The sequence below is a fragment of the Lipotes vexillifer genome, unplaced genomic scaffold, assembly GCF_000442215.2.
Source record: "Lipotes vexillifer unplaced genomic scaffold, Lipotes_vexillifer_v1.1 scaffold826, whole genome shotgun sequence".
Classification (NCBI taxonomy): domain Eukaryota; kingdom Metazoa; phylum Chordata; class Mammalia; order Artiodactyla; family Lipotidae; genus Lipotes; species Lipotes vexillifer.
In genome coordinates, this window is record NW_006789439.1 from 89242 (window position 1) to 113783 (window position 24542).

Sequence of the window (24542 nt, forward strand, 5' to 3'; positions counted from 1 at the left end):
GCAGACTCCCAACCACTGCGCCACCAGGGAAGCCCTCTGTTAATTTTTTTAAAAATTATTTTTTCTCTTTGTTTGTTGTATTGCATAATCTCTCTTGAGTTCTCTTAAAATTTGCTGATTCTTTCTTCTGCAAGTTAAAATATACGACTGAGCCCCTCTAGCAAATTTTTCATTTCAGTTATTGTAGCTTATTATCTCCAGAATTTTAAAAATAATTTCTATCTCTGTATGAATATTATGTTTGATGAGATATTGTTACTATACCTTCCTTATAATGGCTGCTTTGAAGTTTTTAGTAAATCTTATACCTGGAACCTCTGAAAGGCAATTTCTGTTATCTGCTTTTTTTCTTGCATGGATCACATAATCCTGCTTCTTTGAATGTCTTGTAATTTTTTTTTTTTATTAAAAGCTGATCATTTCAGATAATATAGCAATTCAGGATACTAATTTCCTTCTCCCCCACCCCAGGGATGGGGGCTTGTTGTTTGCATATTTGTTTAGTGATTTGGTGTACTACTTTAGGGAAGTCTATTTCCCCCAAGGTGTGAACCTCCGATAGCACTCATATAGGGTGAAGTCGTGGGTGTGTGCCCAGTAACCCTGGGATGACAGGGGTTTTAGTGGGACTCTGTGTCTTCTCTTTGTTAAACTATCCACCTCTGTTGGTATCACAGCCAGCTCTTAGTCTCTATTGATTGCTAGTTGACTGCTCTGCTGTTTTTGACAATGCCCTGGCATATAAATTGCTCCACAGTGTGGTTCAGTTAAATTTGGGCCCCTTTGCTGGGGTAGTTTTCAGGTGAGTCTTTGCGGCTTGCTGTGGCCCTACAGGAGCTGTTAGCTATTTCTTTCTGGCAAACTGTCTGCCTTATGCTTTACTTTATTGCTCTCATGAAGCTACCAGTTTTGTCTTAATTGTTTGGCATCAAAATCTTTATTGTTTTTGAGACTACCCTTAGGCTTGAACTTCCTATGTATTAATTCAAATAAAGTCAGTTCTTCTGGGGAGAGCCGTCTGTTCTTATGGCCTGCCTCTTTCTCTGGGAAAGATCTCTGAGCCACAGCTCCAGATCTAGGTGTTGTTACAGTGGCCTGCTTCTCACAGAGTGACACTCCTGCTTTTATGAGCAGGGCCCTGGTATAGGCAGTAACCTCTGATCTCAGTTTGCTTTTCTTGGTTTGCTAACTCTAAACCATGAGCGAGCTGAGATTATGGTGATTAGAGCCCCATTGTTACTGGTATGTTTGCTCCTGAAGTAGAGCCTCTGCTCTATGAGTGAAGCAAAGGAGCTCCTGACTTCTCAGCTGCACTTTCTGGCATTTAGTTGCTGCATAGCTGGTAGAGTAGGGAGAGGGGATGAGAAATGTTAATGAGAAATGTTAATGAGAAATGTTAATGTCCTCCCTCTCTCTGGGAGACACCACAGCCTCAGCTAGAGACTGGGGGCAGAGGGAGCTCTGTGTTCTTGGCTGTACTCACCTGAGGCAGAATTTCTGTCAGGCTGAACTGGGAACGTGGAGGCTGGGGGCAGACTGCACTTCAAATGCCACAGACCCTCGCCATTCTTACCAAGTTTTAGTAGATTTTTCCTGAATAAATGTTCCTTCATTTGCTCTTTGGCTTTACGACAATTTCTGGAGATTTCAAAGGATTCTTAGTTTTACTAATTTTTATCAGTTATATTGTTCTGCTGGGGAGTTGATCTGCAGAGGTCCTCATGTGATTGTTCTGGAAGACTCCTAGTGGTTATGTTTTAAAGCATTGCTTAAGACAGGGCTCTGGAATTAATTCTTTATTTAGTTACTCAGGTGCTGCTTTACATGTGTGGTTAGAAAGGTTTTCTCTTCTACTTTATACCTCACAAAGTCACAGTAAAATATATAGATTTCATCTTTGGATGAATTCAAATGTAAGCCCAACACTCAGAAGAACTGAGTTCTGATTCATTCCCTTCCACATATTAATTGTGAGATCTTGAACAGGTTACTTAACCAGCCTGAATTTATTTGATCCTCCAAGATTTTGGGATAATAGTAGCTGTTTGTAAGTTAAATAATACATTTGAAAGCAATTGGTAAAACTCTAAAAACTTAGAGAGTATTATTACTACTTTAAATAAAATCTGGAATGAAGTGCCTCTCTTTTCATTCTCATGTAAGAATACTAATTATAAAATTTATCTTAAAGAGTTATTTGTTATATTTCACATGTTTTTGAACTCCATATTATCATTAATAAATATTTTTATAAAGTCAGCTGGGATATCACCTAGTAAATAATTTCTTTAGATAAGCTTGTTGTGGAATTACAATAGTAGAAGGGAAAAACAACATTTTTAATATATGTCTTTGGGGTATGTGTGGGGAATCTTAAAATAAAATTTGATTTTTTAAAATGCCAACATATTTACACATGCTTATACTTTGTTTATACTGTCTTCAGAGTATCCTGGCTTTAAATCCTCGAACACAATCTCATGCAACTCTGCATTCCACTTTGGCCAAGAAATTAGCCAAGAAACATTGGAAAAGAAATCCTGATAAGAACTGCTTTGTAAGTACCACTGATACATGAGTTCATGCTGAAAATTATCTCATTCTACACACTGTAAGACCAGATTTTATATGTAGTTAGAAACATAGTTAAATATGTGTAAAGTACAGCTGTGATTTTTTTCTTATTTTAAATATTTTATATTTGAATAATCTGAAAAGGGTGTTTAATTTTGATACTTAAAAAATCTATTGAAATAGTTTAAAATCATATAAATTTAGTTTGGTGCCAAAATTTATTTTCTTAAAAATCTGTAAAAACCTCTTAAAATCATTTTGTAATGACACAATGATACGGAAGAGTTTCAAAGTTATAAATATAATTCAGTTGAACAAGGGTATACTAATATATACAAACTGTTATAAAATATGCTTTGGGGGAACATCTGAACATTAGGTATTCAATATGAGCATCTCATAGTTCCAGGTGAGGTATAGGTGCAAAAATCTGAGATCTGATTGCTAGAATGTTATTTAATTGGGCCCATGAAATGATTACTGGGCTGGGATCGTTAGGCCATAAATGAGGATTAAGTACAACCTTGAAGGCAATTTTAAAATGCTGTCTTAGGAGGTATAAATCTTTAAGTTTGGGAAAGCAATTTCATTTTTACCTGATTTCCCAAAATTAATTTCTCCAAAATTAATTTTCTCAAAGTAACTAGTGAGCTAATCAATAGCATTAGCTTATTTAACATTAGCTCTTTTGGTACCTTGTGTATATGTTCTATTTAATACAATGATTTTAATTCATTTTTATGCACTTCTTTCCTACATATGAACTCTTCGAGGATAGGAATTGAGGGTATGTGCTCATGTGCATTTGTTTTTACCTGATTTTTAATCTTTCTGTCACTGACCAACCAGCAAAGTTTTTTGAGTAAAAAAAGAGAAATAGAAATATGGAGAAACAACATGACTTGAGATGATAACACAGACACTTACTAGCAGATCTGGATTTGAAATTCAGTTTTCCTTGCTCCGGCTCTGTGAGCTTTGCATTCTACTATGACATTTCTAGTAGAGGTCTCTGGAAGGACACTAATGTGGTCCAAATTAGATCAAGGAATAGATCAACTATCAGTCATGTTCCTGTATAATGATGTGAACAATTGAAGGACACTGAAAAAAAGAATCACGTAATTTTCAAACTTACAATGCCTTTAAAGATTATCAAGTCTCTCTCATTTTAAATGTGATCCAGATAAATTAGATTAAATTAGGTAAATTCTCTAAGGTTCTCTTTATAGATTATTAAACTGTTTATTTAGAAAGAGAGGCTTTCTCTATTATTATTATTGTTATTGTTGTTATTTTATAAAAATTAGCATTTTCATTCCATAATGTTAGCCCTGTAAACGGAGTGGTGTATATTGGGTTGGCCAAAAAGTTCATTCGGGTTTTTCCATAAGGTGTTAACAGAAAACTCGGACAAACTTTTTGGCCAGTTCAATATTATCATATTTTTGGTAATTGGCAAAGATACAGTGAGAAGTGTTTTTCTCCATTAAATATATATTGGCACAAATTCGTAGAAAAGCAGTTTGACGGTATCTTTGGCAATATCTTTGACAATATTTGTTAATACCTGTGTTAGTTTGCTAGGGCTGCCATAAGGAAGTACCACAGACTGGGTGGTCTAAAGAACAGTTTATTTTCTCAGTGCTCTGGAGGCTAGGAATCTGGGATCAAGGTGTCAGCAGGGGCGATTTATTCTGAGGCCTCTCTCTGGATTGCAGCTGGCTGTCTTTTCTCTGTGTCTTCACATGGTCTTCACTCTGTACTTGTCCAAATTTCCTCTTACAGTGACACCAATATCTCAGATAAGATCCACTCTGATGACCTAATTTTAATTACCTTTTTAAAGGCTGTCTCCAAATACAGTTACATTCTAAGTTACTGGGGGTTAGGACTTCAATAAATTAACTTGAGGGGATATACAGACAGTTCAGTCCATAATAATACCTTTAAATTATCAAACACTTACACCCAGTAATTCATCTCCTAGTAAACTATCCTAAGGGAAGAATTAGGAATGTGGGTAAATAATTAAATAGAAAGAAGATCATCCCAACATTATTTGTAAAGAAAAATGTGGGGGAAAAATCCTACTGAATTCCAACCATTGGGTTATAGTTTAGTAAATTAGGGCAGATCTATTCAGTGGTAAATTGTGCAACCATTAAAATTACTTTTGAAATAATTAATAATCTGAAAAAATACTTACAATCTATATTATATGAACAAGGCACAAAACAGCACTGTATTTAAGAATGATTGTATGCACTTTTACACAACCACACTTACATACATATTCACAAAGAAAAAAAGAAAAAAATAATGAAATGTTAACAGTAATTATATTTGTTTTCTTAGCACTTTTGTATATTTCAAATTTTCTATAATGAGCAAGTGTTAGAGGAAAAATAAAAGCTTTAAATATATGTTAAAATAATCTCAATTTCTAACAGCAGATATATTGCTCTGGATGTAAACCATTTTGAAAACTCTATGTGATACACTGGATTGATAAAGAACAGTGAAATAACATTCCCAAGGGGAAATATGGAGCTAGAGTTGAAAGTTATCCTCAGTGTCATTAAAGAATGCATTTTTTTTCCTTTTCATTATTCTCTTTGTGCATGAAGAATTGAATAAAAGTATCACCACAAGATATGATTTATATTTTAATTGATAAGTTTTCATACTTGAGTTTTATAATCACTCATCTAAACTAAAAAGACTTATAGGTAAAACCAGCATGAGAAGATTCTGAAAAGTGAAGAGAAGGCCAGCCAGCTAGGGATATGGACCTGAAACATGACACAGTGATGAGTTCCCTGGGTTTTCTTTTTTCTGCCTTGGAGCTGAAGAAATTGGAAAACCAGATATGCTAACTGATACACACACACACACACACACACACACACACACACACGCGCACACACACACACACACACACATACACACACACACGTACACAGATCTCAACAAAGTCTGCTCTCTCTAGCCAAAATACCAGGAAAGGAACAGTCTAGCAACAGAAGACTTTTCGACAGTAACTGCTTTAATCTAGCCAAACACAACAAAAAAAATTGTGACCTCATCCCAATGCATTCATAAAGGCCGAGTGGGAACCTAGACTTCAATCTTATGATGAGAGGATGAGATGCTCCAATCCTTCAGCTGGGTGAAAGAGTAGGGAGTCAGGACATTCATACCCACTAGCTAGCCGGTAACCAAGGCAGCCCACATCCCCAGTCACCCTCTGTGGTGTCAGTGGTGAGATCACTGAACTTCTACCCCTATCAAGAAGAGAAGAAATGGGGTGAGGCTGAAAAATACCCCAAAAGGAAATAATAGCTAAAACCTTCCCAAATTTAACAGGAGACATAAATCTACAGATTCAAAAGCCTCTGTGAAACACAAAGGAATCCATAGGAAGATGTATCATAATTAACCTTTTGAGAACTAAAAGGAAAGATAGTATCTTAGAAGAAGCCAGCCCGCTTGCCTCAAGGTAAGGACAGCTCCTATGGGCAGTTGTGCTCCAGATCCTTGCCCTGTAGCTTTGACTAAGACTAGACACAATCACTGACAAATGCTTGCTCAGCATTTTTTTTTTTTTTCCCTACCCTGCTTCACCCCCGCTGTATTGGTATTTCCTGAAGAGCACTCACTCCATAATCACGTGAACCCAAATCCCTGTCTCACATTTTGCTTTTAGGGAAAATGAACTTTAAATTGCTAAATTAAGAGCCAAATCATGGCCTGTATCAGCAGTACTTGACATAGGCAGTCACTCTCTTCTTCCTGAAATATGTTTTTCACTTGACTTCCAGGACATTAGACTCCCTGGTGTTCTTTCTTTATTGGTATCTCCTTCTCACTCAGCATATTTGTTGGTTATTCCTCATCTTCTCACCCTTAAATATCAGAGTGCCCAGGGCTCAGATCTTTCTTTCTCTCTTTAGAGACTCACTAAGTTGGTGATCACATTTTGTCTCCTCATTTTAAATACCATATATAGACAGATGGCTCCTGCATTTATATCTCTTGCCTGGACCACTTTCTTAAATTCTAGTCTTCTATAACCAAGTGCCTAATGAATACCTCCACTTGAATGTCTAATTGCCATTTCAGTGTACACATACTGAAAATCCAAATTATGATCTTACCTCCAAAATGTAGTATTCCTGAAGTCAGTCCCTTTCTCTGAGAGCAAAATACTGAGTCCTCGATTTTGTTACTTCTCTCACCTTCCATACCTAAGTAGAAGATCCTTTTGGCTTCAAATATATCTAGAATCTGATCATTTCTCACCACTTCTACCACTACCAACCTTTCTAAGCCGTCACCATTATCTTTCATCTGGACTATTTCAGTTGCTTTGTAATGGTTTCCATGCTTATACCCTTTCCTGGTAGAGTCTCTTCATAATAATTCATCTGAGAAATCCTTTTAATATTCCTGTGCTCAGAATCTTTCAGTGGTTTTCCAGCTTACTTGGAGTTTGCATAACTTCCTTTGTACAGTTGTCACCTCAGCAAGGTCTTCTCCAGCCACCCTATTTAAAACTCTAACCTGCCACCCTACCAAGCTCTCTTTAGACTTCTTTGCTTAAATTTTTTTATAGCACTCATCACTGATATACTCTTTTTTACTCACTGATTTGTTTATTGTCATTTTTTTCCCACTAGTATGTAAAATCCAGGAGGGCAGAGATTTCTGTTTTGTTTCATCATATGTTTTGTTTCTTAAGCTATGTCCCCAGCTTCATGAACCCTTGGTGCTCACTAAAGATCTGTTGAATGAATATGCCCCTCTTTTACATAGTCCTTACATACTAGACATAAGGATCACATATTTTCTTGTATAGTGCTATATACAGTTTCCAGAGTACCTTTGCATATTGCATTTGATTTTTACCATGATGTGAATGGACAACCCAGATTTGTTTCCTCATTACACTGATCTGTTTCCTCATTTTACTGACTGTGCTGAAAATGTTAAATTATTTACTTAAACTCATTGAAATTACTTAGTGTTGGAGCCGTGTCTAGAATTCTGGCTATCTGAATCTAGTGTGTCCTTTCCAGTGTATTACCTGGCCTCCTTAAAAAACATGAATAAGATGATTAGAAGATAGATACGTTAAAGTTAAGGAAAATGTAGATTGTAGTGGTGGTCACATTTGTGACCAGTAATCTTACATCATTTCTGAAGGCAGCCAAAGAGCTCATTTTGAACCAACTCCCCAGCTACCAAATAGAAAAGCTATATTTATTTGTGTTTATTTTGTTTTATTTTCTAATGATTTTGCTTTGGCTTTACAATTCTCTGTTTTGGTTTGACTCAGATAGTTACTGCTTTATCATACTTAGCATATCTGCATTGGGGCTGTGGTTTGGGTTTATTTGGGTAGAGTCCTCTCTGTCTCTCTCTCTTTCCACTTTCGTCCTTGAAGCAACTGTATGTTAGGCACTGTATTGAATGCCACTCAAAGGTGAATAAAATATGCAAAATAGGTAGTCTAAAATTGTCTATTAAATTAAATCACATTTAGTTTTAATAAACAAATATTTGTTTACAGACTTTTTAGAAAACAGGCATCTGTTTTGGCCTGTAGAAGTACCCTAAGAATGGCAATTCTGAAATTTTTTACCCAGGAATTTCTTTCCTTGCCAAGTTAATACCATTCTAGTAATACCATTCTAGTAATAATTAGAAATTCTGAATTCAGTAGGGAATTTAAACTGGCAAATGTGTTTTACTGGTTAATGAAGCACGAAACAGTTATTTCCAGTATCTTTTAAGCAGGTGTTCTATAACTGCTGTTTATTTTTGCCATTTTTGAAAATGAACTGTCTTAATTACATAAATATTTTGTGCTCATTTTCCGTTAGCAATTTTTAAAGAGCAGAAAATGTTACAAATCAGAAAACTTATCCTGGGTGAAAATAAAAAGGAAAGGCAATTAAAGACAACCAATTATTTGACATGTTTTGAGAATTTTAGCTAATTTGTTTTAAACACATGGCACGTAGTGGGTGCTCAAAGTAAAATAATACAAATAAAAATAAGCCATAATGTATTTTAAGAATTTGCTGACTGCAGTTATATTTCAAAGTGCTTTCTATGAAGTAACTCTTTTTAGCCTCAGAACCACCCTGTGAGGTATGTATTATATTTTATCTCCATTCACAGATGAGGGAAGCTTAAGAAACCTGTCTAAGGGTCCACAACTAAATGGTAGAACTAGAGGCTGAATCCATGCAGTCTGGTACCAGAGCTCTTTAAGTAGACTATTGAAAATAAGTAAATAAAAATAAATCACTGGGGCTTCCCTGGTGGCGCAGTGGTTGAGAGTCTGCCTGCCGTTGCAGGGCACACGGGTTCGTGCCCTGGTCCAGGAAGATCCCACGTGCCGCGGAGCGGCTGGGCCCGTGAGCTGTGGCCGCTGAGCCTGCACGTCCGGAGCCTGTGCTCCGCAGCGGGAAAGGCCACAAAGGTGAGAGGCCCGCGTAACGCAAAAAAAAAAAAAAAAAAAAAAATCACTGAACTTTTTTCTTCTAGGAAGTGACTAAAGTAATATATAGGTTTTGGTAATCATTTTTTTTCCCCCCGGGTGAGCTTCACCATCTTAGTCACTACTTTGTTTCTACATTTATTGCCTGTTTACAATGGGCCAGGCATTGTGCCGCTTAGCACTCTGGAATAAAAATGAACATGATATAGGCCCTGCCAAGAAGGTCTCACATTCTTTAGAAGAAGACAGAAATATCAACATATAGTCCTCTTTCAAAGGACGAACCCTGGAGGAATTTTAATTATCAGTATGAGTTGGTCAGATTTGCCTTGAGATGAATCAGTCTAATTTTCAGTGTAGAAGATGAGTTCAACGAGAAAGATGGGAGGCCAGGTCTCTGGGACTGATGTGCAAGGCCGCAAGACAAATCATGGAGACCGGGGCGGGGGGGGGCATGTAGGAGAGAGGATAAGCTTGAATATATTTAGGAGGTGTCTTAGTCTGTTTGGGCTGCTATAACAAAAATATCACAGACTGGGTGGCTTAAACAACAAACATTTATTTCTTATACTTTTGGAGGCTGGGAAGTCCAAGATCGAGGCACCGGAAGATTTAGTATCTGGTGAGGGCCTGCTTCCTCATTCATAGATGGCTTTTTGCTGTGCCCTCACGTGGCAGAAGGGATGAGAGAGCTCTCTGGACCCTTTTTTATAAGCACTAATCCCATTCCTGAGGGCTCCACCCTCATAACCTAAAAGCCTCGCAAAGGCCCCACCTCCTAATACCATCACAATGAGAGTTAGGATTCTCTGGGACTTGTGCAAGGCCGCAAGACAAATCATGGAGACCGGGGCGGGGGGGGGCATGTAGGAGGGAGGATAAGCTTGAATATATTTAGGAGGTGTCTTAGTCTGTTTGGGCTGCTATAACAAAAATATCACAGACTGGGTGGCTTAAACAACAAACATTTATTTCTTATACTTTTGGAGGCTGGGAAGTCCAAGATCGAGGCACCGGAAGATTTAGTATCTGGTGAGGGCCTGCTTCCTCATTCATAGATGGCTTTTTGCTGTGCCCTCACGTGGCAGAAGGGATGAGAGAGCTCTCTGGACCCTTTTTTATAAGCACTAATCCCATTCCTGAGGGCTCCACCCTCATAACCTAAAAGCCTCGCAAAGGCCCCACCTCCTAATACCATCACAATGAGAGTTAGGATTTCAGCATGTGAACTTTGACAGGACACAAACATTTATTCCATAACAGGAAGTAAAATAAATACGACTTGGGAGTTGACTTTATGTGTACACTTAATTGTTCACAGGATAAATTGAGAGAAATCGTGAATTCAGTTTGGGATCTTTTGAGTTTCTTGTACCTGTGGGTCATCCTGTTTAGTTTAAAGGTTGAAGCTCAGTAACGGGGTCAGGAATGCAGATGAAGAGTTTTGAATAATCAGAATATATGTGGGTAATTAAAAGCCTGTGGGCAGAGTTACCCAGGAAGGGTGTGTGGAGTGGGAAGAATATGGAGGTTAGACTTTGGGCAGGGATTAGGGAGCGGGGAGTTAGACACTGGCCTCAGGTGAAAAGTGTAAAGGAGGCACCAAAAGACTCAATAATCAAGGTAAATAATACAAAAATGTAAATCATACAAAATATATAAATAATACAAAAAATATATAAAATGTGTATATGGAAGCACACTTCTTTCCTTTTGCCTCAGGCTCCATTGTGGCTCAGCTTGGCACTGAGCACCAGGCAAGGGTAGGCAGAGATGAGAATTTAGCCAAGAAGTGCTATGATGGGTGAGATGAGAACCAGAGGAGTGTAGTGGGAGAGTTCCTACAAAGAAGGAGAGATCAGTGTGCTTTTCCTCTAATACCCGATTACCGAATGGGGCTATTTTTTGTACTTTGGAAATTATCCTTCTAGCTTGCCTTACCTGCTGAGTCCATTTTTCCCTCTCAATTTTACATGACTATTAAGAGATGAAATCCACATAGTTAATAAAGTTATTAGTCAACCAATCTCATTCCGAAAGGGAAAGTGGAAGCTTGGATCCCCAGCTACTTGGCTCTGTTAAACTTGACATAGAATGCAGGTCCCAATATTGGTACATATCAAATTCACAATATGAATTTTTATTTTTAAGCTCCAAAATTAAATGAGCTTTTGACCAGATTCACAGTAAGAAAGCAATCCATTCTGCCCTGGCCTCTTCTTACACCATAGTTTAAAACAACTTCTCAAGCTTGAGCTTGCTTTCCTGATTGCTGACAATAGCTTTCTTCCAAAAATAGACTCAATGCCTGAAGGAATTTCTGGAATTAAAAAAAATAACCAAAACCAAGATTCTTTACAAGTTAATGCCTTCTTCAATAGTTGAAAAATACGTGGTTTGTATACATAATACAAATATCAGACTAGAAACTCAGGCATGCAGGAAATAAAACCTCTTTTATTTTCCTATAACTGAACTTAATTTTTAGTTTGAACTTCTCTAAGAGTAGAAGTTTAGTCACTGTCACTTTCAGAATTCTCTTTTCGCTGTTTGTCCCCTCACTCCCCCTTATTTCTCTGAGCTAATATATGAGTTTCTGGGGATTTGGTGGCAAGTGTGATAGGTGAGCTGAGCCCTGCTTATTCTTCATGACATCTTTCTTCTAATAACCATCACGGGGAATGTGGAGTCATCCTTCATTCCCATTCATCGGGTCCCTTCCTGTCCCTCACCTCTCTTCTACTTTGAAGTCACTCTCGAACACATGACAATCATTCTAATGTCCTTCTCAACACAGGGGCTTGGGGAACTTCACGGTTTAGTCACCTTTTCCCAGGGCTTCATCTAGTTAGTGGGTGACAGGTTCTCCAAGCTCATGATTTCCACGCACCTGGCTAGGGCTTGTCATTCCCCCTGTGCCCAGCCTGAGGAACTGAGCTTTCTCTGGATCGACCATTATTCCTGGACCCTTCCCTTTCCTTTTGATCCTCATTTTGTTTTTCCATTCTTAAAATATTTATATAGTTTAGATGGGAAGGTAAGAGTGGAGGATAAAATTTGCTTTTAACTCATCACACATATCCTCCTAAATCCACACTGTCAATCACCCAAGTTCTTCCAGTTTCCTTGAAAACTTGACTTCTGAAATCCGAAGTCTCACAGAAAATCTTTGTGTTGCTGCTTTCTGCACTTACCTTCTTCTCTTTAAGAAATGAAAACCAGTGGCCTAGCTGCCTAACATGTGTAAACTTTAGGAGGAAGGAGACAAAAATTACAGTAAAACATCCCGTATCCCACAAAGTCTGATTTTGAATTTGTATTTAACAGAATCGGTGATTATCTCCCATCCTTCATAGAGCAGAGTATCATATGAGGTCTGTTGGGGTGGGAAGTTAGGGTAGGGTGAGTTCCTACTTTGGGTCAGAGAGACTAAGAAATAAGGGCTAGGCCAGGCAAAACCATTCAGAACCCTGTGTTGGGAAGCTGAGATAGTACTTGCAGGACTCTTGAGACTGAGTGTCTCCCTAAGTTTTGTGACATAGACACCTCACTTACATCACCATAGTACTGACCCTGAAAACTGCTGCCAACCAAAGGCTTGCACTGTGCCGGAGGTACCAGCATGCCTTGGGACCCAGCAATGTCCCCATGAGTGTTTAAACTTGGGTAACAGCTGCCAACCTGCAGCAGGGACTCAAATGGATTTGGATGGCACAGGTGGCCCCAGAAATCCTAGCTGGCTCACTGGGTGGGCTTCCCTGGTCCTTACATTAATTTCCCAGTAATGCTACTGCATATATTATCGGATTTTTTGGAATCATTAATCTGGTATGGTTTTACCATTTCTATTAAGAACAGTTATCCTGCTGCATTTGTTGAGAACATTGTAGTGGATTCGAAAAATAAGTTTGTTTTTAAATAGGTATATCTTAAGTGATCTTTATTGGATAATCTCTTCCATACTTCTAACAAAGGTTAGAAGTTATTACTGTATAAATTTAGTAATTAACTTTATGTGTGTGTTAAGATAGACATAAACTAGAAAAAACTAATCCTTTAAAGAAAATGCAAGTTTAAAAGTTCAACAGAGGGAAAATTTTACAGAGTTAAAATGTACTGTGAAATGTGACTACCTAAAAATCCTGTTGTCAGAATATGCAACTTTAAGAAGAACAGGGATTCTGAGCCTAAACTCTTGCTGCATGGTCATTTAGACATATGTAAACCTTGTAATTTTGAAATTGGGTTGGAGTCTTCAGTCGTATGAATTTTGACACATAACCAGTATTTATTTTAATATAGTAGCATACTGCTTATGGGAAGGGCATTTTTGGTAGAAGTCTTAAAGTCTAGTTACGAATTTCTAAAGGAGAATTTTGGGCAATCTCAGTTTCTTTAAGAATACAAAGTATACTCTGAATCTGTACTTAAAATATTAAATCATTGATTGGTTTCCATTGTCTATATATGAATTATGAACTCCAAAGAGCATCTTTTGAACATTTTTGGGCATTGATCAATGGCTAGAAATAAGGTACTTTTTATAGCATTGACCTTTCTTAGATAATTAATATATTGCATCACATTTTTCCATATTTATACAACACTGATCTTGGTTGGCCTCGGTCTGCAGCGACTAGAAGCAGGATTTCTGATCCTGGCCAGAGATTAAGGTTGGGTCATGGCAGTGAGAGCACCGAATTCTAGCCACTAGACCAGTGGTCAGTGACAAGGCCCTGGCCATTTGGCTTTGCAGAAAAGAATTCCCACAAAGACGGAAAGTAGTGAAACAAGTGAAGTGTTTATTAGGAGAAAAAAAGAGTACAGTACTTGTGGATAGACACATGGGCGAACACAGAGAGAGGGTTGCGCCCTTGTGGTAGTTTAAATCGCTTTTATGGGGCATTTCTTCCAGGTTTCCTTTGGCCAATCATTTTGATTTGCCTGGCTCAGAGTCCATATTTGGTATATCTCAGGATCCTCCTGTGTGTGCACGCATCTCTCAGCCAAGATGGATTCCACCGAAGAGACCTATGGGTAGCTTGGCATAACTCCCCTTTTGACATCCAGGGAGCTTTCTGGTCGGGAAGGTCTCCTTGACTTCGAGAATGAGAAATATATGGTCTCTTATCTTCTATCTGGGCAGGGCCCAGCCTCCTCTCTCGATTGTCGTGCTATTCTCATCTTGGAGTATCCACAGGGGACAAACTCCAATTGCTTACACTAGGGGGGGCCCATCTACCTACTGCCTCAACACTATTATAGATAAATTATTTTACTAATATTCATAGTATATTTGCTTGAAATCTGAGTCGTACAGTTTAATTAATTACCAAATATTAATGGAAGGCCAAATATGTGCCAACCACTGTGAAAAGTGGGGAAAGGGACAGATGCTTTTCCTGCCCTGACAGCTTACAGTCATTCGAACAGGCATTAAACTCATTCACAGCCAAGTGTTGTGAGTATTGCCATCCGTGGGACTTGAAGTATGTAACCTAGTCTCAGGATTTAGCGTTAGAAAACAGAAAATTCTGTTTTCTCTCTGAGAAAACAGAATTTAAGTTGAAAATGTAGATGAAGGAAGGAAAGAAGAAGGATCCCACCAGAGTACAGACTATATATTGCAGACACCTAAGATGAGGGAGGATATTGAACTAACGATATTGATACTTTAACAATTTTAGTGCTGCATGGCTGTGTAGAATATGGGGGGAAGTACCAAGTGATAAGACAGAAGAGATCAGAGGGGAGTAGTACAAGTAACAATAACAGTAATGATATTAATAATAACATTTATTGAAAAGTTCTGTATTCTTATTCTTTCATTGAGAGAAGTGCATGCCATCTCATAAAGAAAGCACACTCTGCTACCTGCTAGAATTTGGAATTTTGCCATATATTAGGTTCTGTCTTTGAAAGTATGTGTTTTCTTGGCACTTTATTGCACACATAGAATTAGAATAGTATTGTCAGAGATTTATTCTCCAGGCAAAATATGTAATAAAGTGCTAATTGACTAAAAAGAAGAAAAGTGTTAACTCTTGATTTCCTGAGGCTGTTACAAGAAAGCTTTGCTTTAATTATTTATTTCAGACTGATCACAACTTTCTCCACATCCATGTGACACACAAATTAAACTAGTTTGTAATTGTCAGCCATCGGCCCTGTTACTTTTATTTTGCTCTTCTTTAGTTTGAAATTTTATAATAGTTAAGTGGGAGTGAAATTTTATAGTAGTTAAGTGGCAGTTCTGGTTGTTTTTTTTTTTAACCAACTTTATTGTTGATTAGAATGGAGTGTAGTTATCTAGTCAGGGTTTAAATTGAACTGGAAAAAACTTTCCTCTGAGTAAGGTGTGTTTCTGTTAGCTTTATTAGCAAAAGAAAGAAATCTTTCCCTTTAAAGCTAGCTGCCTTATCTTTGAGGTTGGCTTTTTATGAAAGAAGACAGTGGAACCTGAAGGGATGACCTATCAGCAGAAAGGTTGGTTTAAGAGTGAGTTTCAGAGATAAACTAATTGGGTTCAATTATTGGTTCTGCCATTTACTACCTATGTGCCCTTGAGTAAATTCCTTAATCCCTTCCTGCCTCCATTTCCTCTTCTGTAAAATGAGGGTAATAACAGCATCTACCTGATATAGTTGTTGTTAGGATTAAATGAGTCAATTTGCATACTATATACACTTCCTATACACTTTAAAACACTTCCTGGCATATATATAATCCTCTATAACTGTCATTGTGTAGCATTGATGGGTTGATGCTCCCAGGTCTGTTTCTGTTACTACATATGTAGATCCATAATGATAGTGGATACAGAACAGAGTAACTAAATATGGAAAGAATGTGGAAGGGTAATAAACATGAAGATATTAAGGACGGTAATGGAAAACAGAGCAGACATTTCCTGTATTACCCAGAAATTTCTTAGCAGCAAGTTGTGTGTGTGTGTGTGTGTGTGTGTGTGTGTGTGTGAGAGAGAGAGAGAGAGAGAGAGAGAGAGAGAGAGAGAGAGACAACGGAGGTACCAGATTTTCTGAGCACTGCCTAATATATCCATGAAGTTGGAATGAATTATCTTCCTGTGAATTTTTTTTTACCATATTTTGCACTCTCCATAAAGCTTCATTATGACACCTTGGTCCTGCCCAGTTTCACCAGTCTATAGCTCTTTGTTGTTATGGGGATTTCGCCCTGGCCGATGCTCTGTTGTGTGAGCCCCTGTAGGGAACTAAGTGCTAACCTGAAATGTTTCTCTTCCCTTAAAATGGCTGAGAGTGAAACATTTCCTCTAACCATTTGACAAGGAAATTTCTCTTTGGAGAAGTTGTTCATGTAGGTTACATATTAGTCCAGGAATATTGAGAAGGGAATCCAAAAGATCTGAAACCAAACTGATTTGGTTTGTTTATGTAGAAATTCTTTGCATAGTCATAAATACTAAACTGGAATTATATGGTGTATTGTAGGTCAATAAGTAGTATATAATAAAGCAGATGTGTTAAGACTATGTCTATAAAAACAGGGTATGTATATTTTAAAAGATATTAATGAAGCATATTACTGTATTTGCAAATAAGAAATAACTTTGCATATGGGAAAATAGAGTGCTCTGAACTAAAGAAATCAGCTAAATTGTCTTTAGAGCCTAATGGTATATTTTACCTTTGCAAAACATTTATTTGGTGCTCATAACAAATAAATATGCGAGTTTTGCTGTTTTCTGAATGGGCATACAATGGCAGCTGTCTTTCTAATCGCTCCCCTATTCAAACACTAATCGGTGGAACCCACGTAGAATGCTAGGCGCCTGAATAGGTAGACAATGGCAGCAACGTTTTTAATCACAGTCCTATTCAAGCGCTAATCAGAGTGATGATTAAGGGACATTAGAGGGAGCACTTTGACATCTGATCCTTTGAACTGACGTCTGTGCAGGCTGCACTCCACAGAGCTCACTCGGCCAAACTGATTTCCTTAAATAAAGTGCAATGATTTCCAATGTAGGAAATATTACATTAGAGCCTATTGAAATGATTAGGAATTGAGGAGCTTTTCTTTTAGTGAGAATTTGATGTATGCCGTATACTCACAAAGCTAGAACATTAATATTACATGCACTCTGGGTATCAGGGACTATAGAGAAATAGCTTGAAAAAGGTCCTCCTCTAGTCACACACTTACAATTGAGTATGAGCAGAGATGTGAAACTCTGCTGTCATAGTCCTTCATTATGGAAGTTTATTTGGAGTTTTATATAACTCAGTCAAGATCGGAACATCCTAACTGCATTGCATTTTTTTGTTTTCTTTAGAACAGGGTATTTTAGTGTTACTTCTTTTGAGTTGCTTTAATAACAACAAAAACAAAAATTGTGTTATATCCTATGCATGGTTATACTTTCATTCAGTAGTCTTTAATAAGACAGAATGGAATATTTCTTTTTTTAGTCTCTCAGAATTTCTAATATCTATTTAGATTTTACTAACCTATTCTCCAGAACATTGCATAGGATTGATCCTGAAAACATTAGTATCTATTCAAGATTTGCAGATTGGATCAGTGGTTAACATTTCAACATCAACATTTGAAGATGTAGCTCTAAATATCTGTATATTTCTATAGCTATCTATCTATCATCTATCTATCCATATTTATAATTTATGTAAAAGAGAAAAAAATTTTTCTTCTTATGTTCAATATATGAGGTCTATGAATTAAACTGGCAAAAAACATTAATAGAAGAAAAGGTGTACACATTTTATTTGATGTTAACAGTTTATGTCCATGAAGGCTTTCATAGATAAGAAGTGAAGACTCAAAGAAGCAGTTAGACTCATGGGCTTATATACCATTTTAACAAAGGGCAGTATATTGTAGAGAAGTGACCAAAGGAAAACGGATTTGACTTCTAGGGGTGGTTAATTGTGGGAAAGTAAGTATATGAGGGAAACTAATGGCTGATAGGACTTATTTTAGTAAGATTTGTTTTTGCATCTTTGTGTCAACTTTCTGTCTCCAGTGATAAGTGTTCTTCAGGAGAAGGGAGGAGGAACGCATTTAGGAAGGGAAGTTTATGTCCTGCTTTTAGACAGATAGTGGAGGGCAAAGAGCTCTTTCTGCACTTGCTTTTTCTTAATTGCCTTCAGCTCAAAATAATCTTTAAAAATTGAGTAAAGTAGCATATTTTGGGATAGCATACTCTGATTGCCTTCATGTACAACCTCTTAGGATTGAGTTCCCTATAGTTTTTATGTTCCTTAGTTATAGGATTCTCTTCTACAAGAGGCAAATATTTATCATAAATTCTGGAATAAATATGACTGTGGTGTATACTTTTGAGGGTATCTGCCCCCCAATTCACAGGTGCATAGGTGTGGGCCGTTGAAACTATACTTGCACCATCTGACTGTGACCCCAATTCTAGGGTCAGATTCTGAATCTGATTGAGAAAACTCACCCAACCCAGGAAAAGCAGATTCTGTCTTAGAAATCTGGGACAAGAGATAACATTTCATTCTAGGTTGTTTCAGTAGAAAAAAAAATGAAACCTGGGTGTTGTGGGGTGGCCATTTTCCACCTGCCAATTATATTAAAAGCAGAAAAAGCCAGTCTAAAGAGAGAGAAGATTGAGGCAGATGTAGATAAAAAAGCTGCCTGGGTTACTCATGGCTTTTCATCAGGGGAGTTTTGCAGTTTTGTGTTTTGTGAGATACTCTTGTATCCAAATATAGTCTTCTTTTTTTGGCTTAAACTACCTAAAGCAGATTTTAGGTATAGACAACCAAAAAATCCTAAGGAGCACAGTGGTATATAACAAATTCTAATGACTTAGAAAAGGGTGTTTTAGTTTTAGGGAATATGTGAAAATTATAATTAAGTAGGAAAAGAAAAACAGAGTAAGGGGTAAGGATAGTTAAATTTTATGTGTTGGGTGAAGCAGTAGAGTGTAATGTAATTAGCTCCCACTTATAGACAGACTGCCTGGGTACAAATTATGTCTCAGCATTTACTAACTTGACCTTAGGTACTATTCTTCACTTCTATCAGCTAGCTCTAGTTTCCTTCAATAAAAAATGGAAATACTAACAATTATAGCAATCTAATTAAATTATTTTGAGGCATAAATAAACTAATGAATTTTAAAAGGGTATAATGCAAAGCTTAGCACATGGTAAATGCTCACTAAATGGTGTGTTATTTTATTTTTATGTGCATATGGAAAATGTCTCAGGTTCAGATGATAAAACATTTATCTAGGATTTCTTACATCTTCAGTCATAATTTACAGATAGTAAAAATTGAGTAAAGTGATACTACATTTATTTATCCTAAGTGTGACTTTTTTCAAATGTCATATACTTTTTAAAAAATTGAGGTAAAATTGGTATGTAACATTATATAAGTTTCAGGTGTACAACATTATAATTCTACATCTTTATACACTACAAAGTGATCACCACCAGAGGTCTAGTTACCACTCATCACCATACAGTTGACCTGCTTCATCCATTTGGGTATTTGGTAAACAAATCCAGGTTGATATAACCATATGATTTTCATGATTAAATAGGCCCTTTATCATAAACTCTCTCAGTGTTCCTTATTCTGCAAGAGACAAAACGTATACAGATGTAGTATTCTTAGTTTATTTCCATGTTACATGAAGTAATTGTAGTTGGTTATTTTGGATTACGTCCATTTTTTCCTCCCTGAGCTCCAGTAAGAATACAGATAGCATTTATGGTATACCTTTGCCCTTATTATCTATTAGCTCATCCTGTCCATTTTCTATCCATTTGCTTTTAGGTTTATTATGTTTCATTTTAAATTGCCTCTCATGTGTTTTGAGAATTGGAATCTATATCTGTACCTCTATATTAACCTATCTATCTCTCTTTATCTCTAAATCTATATCTATATGCGTTCTTTTTAAAGTTATACTCTCCGGCTTTAAAGCCAGCAGATTTGTAAGCTACAGATCAACAAGTAATCTACCCAAATCATTTCCCCACAGCACTTGCCTAAGAAAGTTTGACAGTGTGGTTGTTTTTCTTGCACATATTTGGGATAACTTTTCTGTCATATTTGGGTTCTTGCCATAGTTTGGTTTAGTAGGGGAGGATTTAAAAGAGTGAGTAAAAGGAAGAGGGCCAGGAGGTCCATCAAGGAGAAAAGATTTTTGAATGTGGAATATGCATAGTATGTTTGGGAGGCAAAAATCCAGTAGATAATTCAGGCTCCAGAAGGGATTCATGCCTGAGAGCAATAGAAGAAGAGTTTTGGAAGGAAGGGTGGAGGTGAAAATGTCTAGAAAAGAAGACTGGATTGAGCTTGTGAAAAAAATTAAGTACACTTTAGGGATTTGGATGTTTTTCTTAGGGCAATAGACTCATGATTTGGACTAAGATACTACCATCATAAAAGTAGTGTTTTAAAATTAATGAGTAATCTTTAGAATGTTAATTTGGAACTTACTTTTTAGTTAGGGGCATCAATAAAGGTGGGAGTTATGGGAATAAAGAGAGTAGGATTAAAGATTCTTCAGATATTGTGAAAATTATTTAGGAAGAATGAACAGCACTCTTTGTTGGAAAGGGATGAAAAAAATTAAATAAAATGCCATTCATCATTCATTAAATACATATTGAGTACCATAGTAGGGATACAAGAAGGTATCCATACTCGTATTAGGGAGAAACAGACAGCAATGGAATGTAGCCCTGATGTACGGTGGGAAATACCAGCTATGGTGCCATCTTGGCCCATTGTTCTCCCAGCTGGCATAGTGCCTGGCATATAGTAGGCACTCAACGGTTGCTAGCTATTATATTCATCCTTGATAGATTTTGCTATCACTGTTGCTGATTTTTTCTCATCATTGACATTCAGTGGTAAAGTCACTTCTTGCTAATTACTGGTAATGTTACACGTTCTGTGGTTCTGGCTGTACCAGAATGGCTTCTAGGCAGAGATGAAAAAAAAAAAACCAAAAAACAAGTGGAAGAGAAGATAACTTCACTCCAACCCAGAAAAAGGCAGAAAGAACTTATCAAGCCTCAAACTTTGGGTATATATTGGACAAGTTATCTGTGATGCAAGGTTTAGGCTTTATCAGATGTGTACTAAGCTTTGTTAGATTAAATATCATAGCTTGTAATTTTTTCACTGAAAGTGTTCTTTTGAACACTCTTACTTATCTCCCCTATAAAAGCATTATTCCTTTTTGCTGCATTTATCTTATACCTTCTTGGAAAAACAGTTCATAGTATATTTTGTCCAGCCCTGAAACATTGCTTGCTTTGTGATGAATGTCATTATAGTAACCTAGTTTTAATCTTTTGAGTGGGACATATTATGAATCAATTGAACAAATATTTAATCCCTCAAACAGAAATAAATAGAAATGGTGGCATTTCAGTCTTCTTTTCATTCATTCAACAAACTGGGTTTGGACCAATGGTAGAAAGATGAAGAGTAAAGGTCAAAATAAAAACAATTATATATATATATATATATATATATATTTTTTTTTTAAATATGGCCATTTCTTTTTTATTTATTTATTTATTTATTTATTTTTGGCTGTGTTGGGTGTTCGTTTCTGTGTGAGAGCTTTCTCTAGTTACGGCAAGTGGGGGCCATTCTTGATCGCGGTGCGCAGGCCTCTCACTGTCACGACCTCTCTTGTTGCGGAGCACAGGCTCCAGAAGCACAGGCTCAGTAGTTGTGACGCACGGGCCCAGTTGCTCCGCGGCATGTGGGATCTTACCAGACCGGGACTCGAGCCCTTGTCCCCTGCATTGGCAGGAAGATTCTCAACCACTGCGCCACCAGGGAAGCCCCAACAATTATATTTTTAAGATAAATCTTGAATACATATTCTAAGGCATAGAAAAATTCTAGAACATTGGATAGTGTTGGACATTCTATAAATATTTGAGAAATAAATAACTGTATAATTATAGAAGTTACCTTTGCCAGGAGGGAATAGGAGGAATAACCAGAGAAGTTGATGGGTCATTTGAATCTTGAAGATGAAGCAGGCCTTTAACCAGGCAGGAAAGAAAAGGGGAAAAGGAAGCAACACAAGCAGAAGAACAGCATGTGTAGCCTCATAGATTTATAAAACAGTGACATGTTTTCAATGAACTGCAGATAACTATAGTATTACCAGAACAGATAGGATAATACGGACCAGCATATGAAGGCCTTTAAATGTATATTATTACTATGCACGCTTTTAGAAGAAGAAATTAAACAACACCTACTTAATTTTCACAATAATTCAGTGATGTAAGTGCTAGAATTATCCCTATTTAAAGGTGAGGGAACTGAGAATTAAGAGATGTTAAGTTCCTTGTCCAAGTCATGTAGCTAGTAAGTAAACTGTTAACACCTAGGGATGAAACTGGACATCTGAAGTCCTAGCACACTTCAGAATATATAAAAATACGTTTATATTTTTGCAAGAAGAAAGTAAATGTTTGGAATATTTTTGTACTGAACTGAAACAAGATAGGAACAGTTGTTACATTTACCCACCTTTTCTTAGTTGTTTTCGTTACCAATATATCATTAGGCAAGTTTTACTGGGTTTGCCCAAAATTCAAATCAAGTTTTCCAAAGAAACTAATTTTCAAAAGAGTGATCTGATTGTACTCAGCAGCTTGATATATCTGACAGAAAATTGTCTCAAAGCAATAATGTTATTGTACTGTCATAAGGGCAGTAACTTTAAGAAAAATAAAAATATTTTATTATTCATTAAAAAATAGAAACAGATATTTTAATAATGGGAATAAACATCTAGAAAGCTACATGTGAAAGATCAGTAAAATTCAGTAATGCTGAAAACAGTGCTGAAGTGCTGAAAACAGTAATGCTGACAAAAGAAAAAAAATTCCTGAGATTTGCCTTGTATTTGAGTCTTTCATTGGAACTGTTAACACAGTGTTGGCATCAGAAAAGAATCTAGACAGAATATATACTCAAGAAATCATTTAAAAACTATCATAAATAATATCAAGATAGCAGTTCCAGTTTGCATTTATAGAATATTTTCCTCCAAGGAACTCAAAACACTTGACATTTATCTTACCACCTTGGTGAAGTATTCCTATGGTAGTTATTATTGTTCTGTCATTCCTCTTAAGAGAAAATATGTAGAAAGTGTCGGGAGCTGTTTTTTTTAACAGTTACCTAAACTTTTCTCTTTTTAATAGCCAAATAAGTCTCAGTAAAAGATAACTTTATCCACTTAATTCCTCTGGCCAAAAATATTGAATTCTTGATTTCTTATTTTCTCCACACGTCATATCTAGTCTGTTAATAAATTAGCTCTACCTTCAAAATATATACAGAAAAGACAACTTCTCACCTTCTCCACCTCATGGGAGCTTCATCTGTATTGTGATCTGTGGGTATGGTTTCTCTTAGAATTATGTGTACAACTACACAACCATACCTGGTCTTCTGGCTGTTACCCTGGCCTGGACATTTGTTTGGCTCAGGCAAGAATATAAATAGAGGCCCACATCTCATATATCTGAATATTTACAAGCTATAATGCAAGACAAAAAAGTGTTAAAAAATTATATTCTAGCACCCAACTTTAACAAATACATGTTCATGATAAAGTTGAAAAATATGGTTTTTATACATGGCTGTTCTGTTGGTGGGCTGGTGATGCTTAGGTGAGTAATAAAATAAACGTGTGTAGTTTATAAAATTACTATATTTATATTATGAAATTTATTTTTTCTTGCCTTTGTTTCAGCAGAAACTGTGTTGTGATAATTGAAGATGCCATATAATTTGTATTCTAGTGGTAATAATGTTTTAAGGATTAAAATATAATGGAATTTATTCAAAATATACCAATTTGAATATATTTCATTAAAAAGTATATTAAATATTTAAACATTTACAAACTATTTTCATATATTTAAAACTTTTTTCTAAAATATTCACATTATTTATTAAAATGGTATAATAAAATAATATAAACAAAATCATTCAATGAAGTAAAACAATTTATAATTATTAAATATCAAAATATTAAAAACAAATATTTAACTGAAGTTGAAATTTATATTGAACTTTTTTGTAAATATTATCAAATATTAGTATTTTATAAAAATAAATCAATTTGAATATAAGCTTTAGTTTTCATGTATATGGTACTCTAAAGAATCATGTTTCACATATTATATCTAGATCTATATATGCGTACAAATTTAACAGTAATATGGATTGTTTAATATTACTAGTTACTCTCTGGCTGTCATGTGCAGATTTTGTAAGGATTGTGTGGGGGAGGAAAAACACGTTCCTTTCCAGGCTCTGGGCCACACATAGCTCGTGTTCTTTGTAGATATCTCTGGTGATAGTGCTCCTTCTGGACCAGGTCCTTTATAAAAATTTTTTTCTTTTTTTTTTTTTTTTTTTTTTT

General features: G+C 36.3%; 1 protein-coding gene across 1 annotated transcript in view; it reads left to right on the forward strand.

Annotated features, from left to right (window-relative positions):
- Positions 1-24542, forward strand: part of DPYD (dihydropyrimidine dehydrogenase) — an 821342-nt gene that overhangs the window by 36839 nt on the left and 759961 nt on the right. The window contains exon 2 of the mRNA XM_007462610.1: positions 2447-2557. Within this exon, the coding sequence (XP_007462672.1) occupies positions 2447-2557 (111 nt within the window). The remainder of the gene's footprint in view (positions 1-2446; positions 2558-24542) is intronic.